Source organism: Gastrolobium bilobum, unplaced genomic scaffold, assembly GCF_033153095.1.
Source record: "Gastrolobium bilobum isolate Gb01-03AN ecotype WA unplaced genomic scaffold, APGP_CSIRO_Gbil_v1 utg6309, whole genome shotgun sequence".
NCBI lineage: Eukaryota > Viridiplantae > Streptophyta > Magnoliopsida > Fabales > Fabaceae > Gastrolobium > Gastrolobium bilobum.
Genome location: NW_026899052.1, coordinates 358,553 through 370,058, shown reverse-complemented (window position 1 = coordinate 370,058; position 11,506 = coordinate 358,553). Strand labels below are relative to the sequence as shown.

Below are 11,506 nucleotides of genomic sequence, written 5' to 3'. Positions count from 1 at the left end.
TTGTAATATACAACAAACGCCCAATAAGCCTACGGTACCCAGATGCGTCAGGCAAGAGCTGTCCCAAGTCACGACGAAGACGTAGTGAGGAATCCATGGGAGTGTTAACAGCTTTGCAAGCTAGTAAGCCAGAGTCAGAGAGCAATTCCAAAGCATATTTTCTTTGATTTAGAATAATACCTGAAGAGGATCGAGATACTTCTAAACCCAAGAAAAATCTGAGTTGTCCCAAATCCTTGATCTTAAACTTCATATCAAGAAAGGATTTAACTTTCGTGATTTCTGCCATGTCATCACCAGCAAGTATGATGTCATCAACGTAGATAAGTAATGCTGTGAAGGAAGTGTCATTTTTCTTGGTGAAAAGAGAAAAGTCAGCTTGGGACTGAAGATAACCGAGAGACAGTAATGCAGTGGAAAGTTTTGAGTACCATTGCCTACTTGCTTGTTTGAGGCCATATAAGGACTTGTGAAGCTTGCAAACCAATGAAGAATCTGAAGAAGGAATACCTTGTGGCAAAGCCATGTAGACTTTCTCATGTAAATCCCCATGGAGGAAAGCATTGTTAACATCAAGCTGTTCCAAAAACCAGTGTTTGGAAGAAGCTAGGGAGATGAGCATTCGGACAGTGGTGAGCTTAGCCACTGGACTGAATGTGTCAAGGTAGTCCAATCCCTCAGTTTGTGTGTAACCTTTTGCTACAAGGCGAGCCTTATGTCTCTCAATGGAACCATCAGCATGGAATTTGATCTTAAACACCCACTTACACCCAATGGTGTGTTTGCCAGGAGGAAGGGACACAAGGCTCCATGTGTTATTATGCTCAAGAGCTGAGATTTCTGCTTGCATTGCTCTACGCCAACAGTCATGCTTGGAAGCCTGGAGATAAGTCTTTGGTTCTATGTGTGTGGTGATATTACAACAGAAATTTTTGTATGTAGTAGAGCAATTGGCATAGGATAAAACAGAAGAAAGGGGATGGGGAATTAAAGAGGAGAGAATACCTGAGTGAGATGGATCTGGTGATGTAGCTGATAAGTTACAGTGATAGTCATGCAAGTAAGAAGGCTGTCTACTCAATCGATTGGACCTGCGTGTGGGAGCAGGTAAGGGTTGGGGTGGATGATCTGGAAGAAGGGATGATGGCAAATAAGTGGTGTTAGGTGGAACAAGGTTGTTAGGTATGGCAGATGATGGAATGGGTGGAAATGGTAAGAAAGCAGAATCAGGGTTATGAGGAAAGGGAGATACATGGGGTGGATGTATAGGTGGTTGGTGAACAACAAAAGGAAATTGATTTTCAAAAAATGTGACATTTCGGGAAAGGAATATTTTTCTGGTGTTTAAATCCAAAAGGATGTACCCTTTAACCCCATCTTGATAACCTAAGAATACTGTTTTATGAGCCCTTGGAGAAAATTTTGTTCTTTGAGACAAAAGAGTAGATGCATAGGCTAAACAACCAAAAACCTTAAGGTGAAGTAAGGTAGGAGATTGATTGAAAAGAATGTCATATGGAGTGAGGTTGTTCAGTAAAGGAGTAGTGGTTCTGTTGATAATGTGAATGGCGTGTGTGATTGCATAAGACCAGAAAGGAAAAGGTAATTTGGACTGAAAAATAATAGCTCGAGCTACATTCAATATGTGTTGGTGTTTCCTCTCAACAACACCATTTTGTTGGGGATTCTCCACACAAGTCTTTTGGAGAAGTATACCCTTCTCATGGTAAAAAGGAGTCATAGCAAATTCAGCACTATTATCGGATCGAATGCATTTTACAGTTAAGTTAAACTGAGTTTGGACCATTAAAATGAAATGTTGCAGTGACTGTCTTGCATCAGCTTTGGATTTAAGTAACATAGCCCATGTAAAACGGGAAAAATCCTCAACAATGGTGAGGAAATATCTATGACCATGAATAGAGGGGATGGAATAAGGTCCCCAAATATCAACATGAATTAGTTGAAAAACAGAAGAAGTTTTGGTAGTGCTAATAAGGTAAGGTAGTTTGTGCTGTTTTGCAAAGTGACAAGCATCACAAGGAGAAATGTCTTTAACAGAAATGAAAGGGAACTTTATTTCCATATGTTTCAAAGTATGAGTGGATACATGTCCTAGCCTAAGATGCCATAACATGGAGGCATCAGTATTATTAACAGAATGATCAGATACATGAAAAATAGAAGTATGTGGCTTGCTGTCAGTATTATGGTTTTTAACAGTAGCAGGACTTGAAGACTTCATCACATATAACCCATCAGTTTGATCAGCTGAACCAATCATCACATTAGTATGCATCTGTTTAATGAGACAATAAGAGGCACAAAAATTAGATAACAAGGAATAGTATGAAGTAATTTAGTAACAGATACTAAATTGACATGAAAGGAAGGAACAAATAAGACATCAAGTAAAGTCAAAGTAGGAGACAGAATAACTGTACCAGCAAAATTGGCTGTGGTGTGTGAACCGTCAGGCAGAGTTATTGAAACAGGGTTGATTTTGAAAAGATTGGAAAAATGAGAAGGTGAACAACTGATATGGTCAGTGGCTCCTGTGTCAAGGAGCCACCTAGAAGAAAGTGTACCTGACATAGGAGCAGTGTTGGCATTTAAAGCAGTGGTGTGGACCAAAATGGTGGAGCTAAGTGGAGTAGCTTCAGTAGAAGTGCCTAGATGCAAGCCTTGAAGCAAATTCTGATATTCCTCATTGGAGATAGTCATCATTCCTTCTTGATTGTCAATTCCTTCAGTAGTGTCAATATTCTCTTGAGAGGCAAAATGAGCCTTTGGATTTAGACCCCTGGACTTAAAACCTGGAGGAAAGCCATGCTTCTGGTAACAAGTATCAATGGTGTGATGGGGTTTGCCACAGTAAGTGCAAACCTTAGGTGGACCACGACCCTTACTGAGATATGCAGGAGTTGTGTTATGACCCTTGCCTCTACCAAAATAAGGTCGATGTTGGCTATCAGAGAAGCTGTTAAAAGCTTTAGTTTCACCATTGTCATCAATTAACAATCCACAATGCATTTGTCGTTCTTGTTGAACTACCAGAGAAAACACACGAATCAAGCTAGGAAAGGGATCCATCATCATAACCTGGGAACGAACATGAGCATACTGCTCATTAAGGTCTTTGAGAAACCTAACAATTTGATCACGATCTCTGTAGGTTCTCATCAAGGCATAACCTTCACACACACAAGGATTAACACATCGACACATAGGCAGTGGTTTGAGATTGTCAAGCTCATCCCACATGATTTTCATTTGAGTGAAGTAATCAGTTACTGACCTATCACCTTGGTGCATGCGGTACATTTCTTCTTGTAAATCAGAAATGCGAAAGATATCTGAATGAGAAAACCTTCCGCGTAGATCAGACCAAGCATCATTGGCTCGATCAATCCAAAGAATGGATTTTGCAATAGAACTGTTAATTGAACGGTGAATCCATGATAAAACAATCATGTTGCAGCGCTGCCATGCAGAGAAAGAGGGATCATGCTCTGGAGGTGGAAGAATAGTGCCATCCACAAAACCTAATTTGTTTTTGCTCAGAAGAGCCATGGTCATAGATCTGGACCAAGAATGATAATTCCTCTCATCAAGAGGAGGTGAAACAAGCACCAAACCTGGATTTTCACTTGGATGCAAGAAAAATGGATTTCCAGGATTTGTATAGAAATCCGGAAGAACATTGGTTGGAATTGCCATGAGTATGAATCCAAAAAGAAGGAAAGAAAATCAAGAAAGGAAGCAGAAGATCAGAGAAGCGAACAACAAGAAGAGGAAGAAGTGAAATCTGATACCATCTTATGATACTAGAATCACCATGCAAGAACCAAAGAACAAAGAAGATGAAGGAATGAAGAATCTGAATATTTCATAAACTGAAAATTAATGAATACAAGCCAGATAAAGTGTCTTATACTACTGATTCTAAAACTACCATCTAACTAACTGAAACTGAAACGCAACTAACTAGGCAACTAAAGAAAATAGTTAAGTTACAATGGGCTTGGCTTTATTGAGCCCAATACCATTAGTGTCCAGTAACAGAAAAAACGAACCCTTAAAAGTAACATAGAACAGTGAAAAAATAATAAGGGAACAAAAACCACCAAACTAATTTTTGTTTATATCAATGAAATGAGATTGATTTAAAAAAAGATTGAAATTTTCCTAATATGAACATTATGTTTCGTAACAATACTTTCATGAACGAAATTCCTTGGCTATAGGAAACGATTTCAAACAATTTTTGTGTCAATAGACCACTAAAAGCTTATTTTTGAAAATCCCCAAAGCAATTTAAGATTTCAATGTACTATTTGAAAATATAATGTTAAATTTCCTAAACTTTCATGTAATAAAACCCAGAAATTTCGATTTAAGATTTTCTTAGAATACTCAATGAAAGCATGCATATGATATATGATTAGAAAACACTCATCATATAGAACAAAAATCCTAAGGTTTCCAAGATTAATAGCAAAAATTTTCAAATGAAATTTTATCATGAACTCTAGGTTCTATATGCAAATTTTGAATTATTTTAATAAATAAAATTTTTTGGGTCTTATAATCATATATGGAGTGATATATCCCAAGATTCTTTACAAACCCCATTGATCTATTACGTGCCCATAATTTTTGTGATTTAATCCAAATTAACTCACAAGTCAGAACCCGTTTTCACGGCCGATGATGCAGTTGCCCACATAGAAATGAACAGCGATTAGGATTAATTTTTTCTCTTTTATATTTTTCATATTTTAAATGACACAATTTTGTATCATTTTAAGTAAAATGATCATATTTTATATTCTTTTTTCTTCTAAATACTCTTTCTCTCCCTCTCATTCTAATTTTGTGTAGACAGATATAAAAAAAATTAAAAAATATGTACTGAAACACCTGATTTCATTTAAAATCATAAAATTGTGTCATTTAAAATGATAAATATTTTTCAAAAAATAAACATTGCTTATGAGATGAAAAGATAAAAAGAAATATATGATATGCAAATATTTAAAATGTTGTTGATTTTCTTTAATGCAAAATAAAAGAATTGAAAACTTGAGTATTTGCGTCCTAATCTATTTATTTCTTTATTTTGGGGGAGTATACGTACAGTAGTTAGGTAATATAATTTATCACTTGGTTTTTGGTAAACATTTATCACTTTTCTTTAATATAATGTAGAAAATATTTGAAAAGTTTATCACTTTTCTTTAGTTTATCTTATATATTTTTTGTTATCATTGATATATCTCACATCTATTACGAAAGTTTATCAGACATTATTTTATTTTTAGGTAGAATACTAAACACTATTATACTTATAAAAAAGACGCTACGTACAATTAACTACAAAATTACATGTTTTAAAATCTCATCTCACCCGGAATTGACTCTTCTGGCTCCGGGTTATTGACCCTCTCTCTAAGGGTTCGGGTTAGTAGTTAGACTCTACTTGCACGTTAACCCCTCTAACCCACGAAACCCCCCAATTGAACCCGTGACTCCCAGGTCAGAGGGGTCACTGCATTTTAAAAAAAAATTATACACGAAATGAAGTTGTTTGATCTGTAAAAAAGAAAAAAAACAAAACAAAAACTCGTTGCTACCTAGATTTAGAACTAGATTTGAAATCTGAATCGTTCTTCTTCTTCTCTTCCGATCTTCTCTCCAAGACCCAAACTCAATCTCCTTGTTCCGGTGATCTCCTCCACCGTGCTAGTTCTTCTCTCCCCCTCGTTAATTTGTCGTGTAGTCGTCTCTTCTCCGCTATTCTCAATTGTGGTTAAGGATCTCTTTTCAGATACTGTTGTAGGTGCATGAGAAGGACAAGAATGACCTGAGTTTGATGATATAACTTTTCATTAAAAAAAAGTTGGAATATGTGTTTTATATTTTGATAGTTTGATACTTTGATTAGCTTGTGAATATTGACTTGTGGATTTAATTGATTGAATTATGTTAAGTATATTTTGAATCTTTAAAGATTGATGGTTTGAATTTTTTGAATTTCTCATATAGAATATATATTTATATCTTTTTAATATATAAAATCGGGTCAGCGAAGTGAGCCAGTGACCCCCTTACCTCGGCTGAGTTGATGGCCGAGCCAGGTTTTTAAACACTGCAAAATTATATTTTTACCAACAAAAAAACTACAAAATTATGTTAAGTCTATTGATTTAGATATTAATATGTTGTGTTCATTTTTTCTGCAGTTACTGCATATAAGTTATCTGCAGTAAGTCAATACGACGTCGTTTTGGGGCAGAAATAATGGTGTCTTTGTAATTTTAATTTATTTCAGGGTTATAATAGTCTTTAAATTTATAATTTTTTGAGATTTCAATACCAAAATAACATCGTTTTGAGAATAAATGCAGATAACTTATCTGCATTAACTGCAGAAACATTTTTCCTTAATATATTTTCACGGGCCTTTACTCAGTTTCATAATGAAAAAAATGGAAGAACGTATTCATTTAAGCTGAATTGAATATGTAGATTTTATTCCTAACCCCTAAATCCAAATCGATGGAATTAAAAAATAATTAATTTAATACTATATTAATTTATACCGTAGACAACAATTTCAAATACCAAAAATAAAATTTAAAATCAATATTTCATGTTTAATTATTCATTATTTTTTTGTCTCTTCATGTTCCAAAAACTATTGCCATTGACATACTTGTTAGTTGTCACCTTGATGCATGGACATGCTATTTTGGCAAGAAAATGCGTGTTGGATATGTGTTGAACACTGACACGTTCCGACATATTTTGACACGCATTTGATATGCGGTCAATATTTTTTGATATGCAGTTAATTTTTTTTATACATTTTTTTATATCCAATTTTTTTTTTTTTTGATAACATATATCCAAATTTTATTTTATTTTATTTTTACAACTAACCATGAAAATTTAATTTACAAATTAAATATTTCCTATTATGAAATTGGATAGAATTTTTTTTTATATTTATGTAATAGAATTTGAATATTTGATTGATTATATAACTTATTATGAGTTTCTATAAGAACTAAATGTAAATTATATTATATAAATAATATTAAAATGTGTTCTAATATACCAAAATTTAATATTTTTAAAAATTAACATATCAATATATCGTATCATATCCCGTGTCGATATTGGTGCGACATAGCTTGTCACAAATAATCTTGTCTCTAGTGACCTTCGTTCATAGTTGTCACCACTCACCACTGCTTTCGTTGTCCTCTGCCACTAACATCCTCCTACCACAATCGTCTATGAAGCACCGATACTTCAAAAATCCTGACGTGTCGTGTCCGACACTTTCCGACACTCCCCGCCACTCCAACACGCGTTATAGAAATTCAAAAAAAAAGTTTAAAGGTTACGTTGTGTTGAGTTTTTAGTTCCAACTATTAGATTCGTTGGAATACGATTACTATTTTATTGAGTTTAATATAAATATTTGGGATACCTTATGTTTCTTTGCACAATTTATGAATATTATAAGTTTAGATTTATTTTTTGTTAAATTATTGAATATTAAATATAAGAGTAAATACCCTTTTTGGTCCTCAGCAAATTTCACGATGCCCGTTTTAGTCCCTAGCAAATAAAAAGGCCCATCGTGGTCCCTAAAAAATTCGAAATGAACCCATTTAGTTGAAATCGTGATCCATCACAAATTCAAAAAAGACCTATATTAGTCCCTAAAGGACTAAAATGGGTCCATTTTGAATTTCTTAAGAACCACGATGGGCCTTTTTATTTGCTAGAGACTAAAGCGGACATCGTGAAATTTGTTGAGGAACAAAAATGGTATTTACTCTAAATATAATATACATTACATAAATTAAAAAATATTATTTAATATCAAAACGTGTCCTAACGTGTCGAAATCTAACATTTTTTAGAATTAACGTATCGGAGTGTCGTGTCGTATCGTGTGTCACGTGTTCCGTGTCGGTATCAATGCTACATAGACAATCGTTGCTACAGTCCTCTATAAAGTTATCATTTAATTCTTGATTACATTGTTGTCTCAAATACTTTTTTATTTCGAATACATAAAAAAAAAATTCTCAATCAATCACAATTGCGACAAAATTGAAATTAAAGTTATTCTAAACTGTAACTCTAATTTCACTCCAGATGGACCCTAAATTTATTTTATCAGCTAATAGTTAAATAAATGTTGGCGTTTAGCATTGAACACAGGAAAGAAAGGATTACAAGCCCACTAAGGTTGAACCTTCTCATGAAGAAAAACTTGTTTTTATCGGGCCGGGCCGAATTCTTTCCCAAACTAAAATAATTATTAGAAGAAGAAAAAAAGGAAAAGAAAATGGAAGAAGAATCGGGGTTTATCCACTTAATTCTGGAGTGAAGAAGAAACAATGTAACAGACACGTGTCCACCGGTGGGGATTCAGCTGTCAGTGCTCATTCTATTTCCCCGAAACAGAAATCTCATGTCTGGTGCCAAGTTGATTACCACATCGGCGCCGCCCATGGATCAGCCGAAGCACGTGGTGGTTTGCGGCGGCGGAGTCGTAGGCGTGTGCACCGCTTACTTTCTAGCCAAGAAGGGCGCCGCCGTCACACTCATAGAGAAGTCCGACGTGGCATGCGCCGCTTCCGGAAAAGCCGGCGGATTCCTCGCCCTAGATTGGTGCGACGGAGGACCGGTGGAAGCGCTGGCTAGCGCGAGCTTCAATCTCCACCGTTCGCTTTCCCAAGAGCTGGACGGTCCTCGATCCTACGGTTACAGACCCCTCACCACTCTCAGCCTCACCGTTACCGAATCCGACAGCCCCGTTTCCGCATCCGGTGGCGGCGGTTACTTGCCGTCTTGGGTTGACGGGCCAGCTCGAAGTCCAAGAACGAGTGGGACCCTTGAAACAACGGCGCAGGTGCACCCGCAACTATTCACTCGCACGCTTATTGGGAGAGCCGTGGAGAGTCATGGGGTGGAGGTGGTGATTGGGAAATTGGAGCGGTTGGAGGTGGAAGGAGGACGAGTTGGATCGGTGGTGCTTGAAGGAGGACGAGTTATTGACTCGGATGCGGTGGTGTTGGCACTGGGCCCTTGGTCTAGTAAGTTGGAGCTGTTGTCATCGCTGTTTAGAGTTTATGGGCTTAAGGCCCATAGCATAGTTTTGGAGCCCAGAGAGCCCAATGCTATAACTCCCCATGCTCTCTCTCTCAGTTACTATCCCTCCAAGCGTGCAACGCCTCTTGACACAGAAGTGTACCCTCGCCCCACAGGTATGCGTTATGCCAATCAGTCACAATATTAAAGAAGAATAAATAAATATTTATTGGGTTTTTTTTTTACTCTTCTATTCTATTACAAAAACACAAAAATATTAAAGAAGAATAAATAAATATTTGTTGGGCCTTTTGACTCTTCTATTACAAAAGCACAAACATTTTGCCGGATAAATTATTTACTAATAGAGTTTGCATGTTTCTGTCACGCATCATGCGTAATTTGTGTAAAGATTAATTTAATACATGATGTGTATCACGGCAGAGCGTGTTCGAATTAGTTACACCTCCTGTGGACGTTTTGAAAAGCGCTACACGTGGGAGAAACTATTTGGTTATACTTCCCGGCATTAAATTAATAAATAATTATTTAAAAAAAAAAAATGGTAATACTAATATGTTTTGGATTTTTCATTAGGATTTATTGATGTTGACGTGGCATTTATTGAATTGACAGGGGAGGTGTATGTGTGTGGGATGTCAAGGGAGGAAGAGGTACCTGATGATCCTGAGGAGATACGGGGTAACCCCGAATCGATTGAGATGCTGAAAAGGGTGGCTAAGACGGTGTCAAGTCATCTTGGGGAAGGAGTGGCACGAGTGAAGGCTGAGCAAGCTTGCTTTTTACCATGTACTGATGATGGCGTGCCAATCATTGGAGAGGTTCCGGGGGTTAAGGGGTGTTATGTGGCAACAGGGCACAGTTGCTGGGGTATTCTCAATGGTCCTGCCACTGGTGCTGCCATGGCCGAGCTTGTCATCGATGGCCATTCCACTATTGTTGATCTTAAGCATTTTAGTCCTGCTAGATTTGTCAAGTCTTAGACACCATTACATTACATGCCATGTAAAAACGAGACAGAGACGAGGAATAATTGCTAAATAGAGCGATATGTTGTGAGGTGTGTCATGACCTATGTTGCTTTTTGACGTCGAATGCTGTTTTTTAACTATGGGACCAGTAGAAATTGTACAGTAACAACTCAAAATCTTAACCTAACCTTCAATACAAAATCTTAACTTAACCTACCAAAAGCTTTTGTTAGGTTAATGATTTTCACAGGACCTTGCACATTTGCATTCCATCATTTTTATGATCAGATTTGTAATTTGCAACAGCGCAATTTATATCATCACAGATATTCCCACGGAAGTCTACTTTTGCTTAGCGCGGCTACTTGCCAGTCTCGTAAAGAACTTTTTAACAGTAAATTATGGATATTTTCCGCATTAAAACATTGGTACTTACTCGTTATCTGGGTTTTTTCGGTGATCTTAGTTCATCCGGAGTTCCTTTAGTCATCTATGCTAAATTATCTCAATTGATTGTTGTCTTTCAGTTGCTCTTTTCAGTAGTTTCCTTCTTTTAAGACTGTAAAGAGACTGAAATTAAATAGGAATGTCGATTGTAAGAGAATGACTAAAACAATTTACATACTAACAAATATTAGTTTTTCTCCAAAACCTAAAATTATAATTAATTAATAAAAATGAAGTGAGACGAATGGCAATAAAAGATTTGGATGAGGTTTATCACCAGAAGATAAATGGTCGACCTAACTTTATTTAGGTATAACTTTTGTTCCGGAAAATTATTTGGGCGTTATCATTATCAATGGAAAGCCCCAATATGGCTGCCTATCAGGCTATCAGAATCACGAAAACTTGATTGGCGTCCTTTTCAATCCCAAAAATGGCTATTCCGACATATCACTGATTGACGTCCTTTTAAAATCCAAAAATTCATATTCAAAATTTTCTTAGCATAAGCATGCATATAATATATGATTAGAAAACTCTCATCATATAGAACAAAAATCCTAAGGTTTCCAAGATTAATAGCAAAAATTTTCAAATGAAATTTTATCATAAACTTTAGGTTTTGTATGCAAATTTTGAATTATTTTAATAAATAAAAAAATTTGAGTCTTAATATCTTATATGCATAGCTCTGGTATTAAATTAAAAAGATGATTTTCAATCCAAAAGTCAAACCTAATAGAAAAAATGAGAAGATGTTAATGCGTAAAAGACTAGTATAGATATGTGGAGAGTTGCTGCTTAGTAGGACATCAAGTTACATGAAATTACTGATTTAGAAAATTATATTAGGTTTTTATTTTTTTATTAATATCATTGAATTTTTTTATTGACTCTTATAATTTTGAATATTTGTTAAAAGTTGATATGGTTTTTTAAAATTTTATAAA

General features: G+C 35.7%; 1 protein-coding gene across 1 annotated transcript; it reads left to right on the top strand.

Annotated features, from left to right (window-relative positions):
- The first annotated feature begins 8,253 nt into the window (after nt 1-8,253).
- Nucleotides 8,254-10,350, top strand: LOC133286579 (putative oxidoreductase TDA3). The gene is made up of 2 exons (XM_061484011.1): nt 8,254-9,293; nt 9,754-10,350. Exons 1-2 carry the CDS (start codon nt 8,498-8,500, stop codon nt 10,119-10,121), a joined length of 1,164 nt encoding a protein of 387 aa, XP_061339995.1. The 5' UTR covers nt 8,254-8,497; the 3' UTR covers nt 10,122-10,350.
- Nucleotides 10,351-11,506: the final 1,156 nt, after the last annotated feature.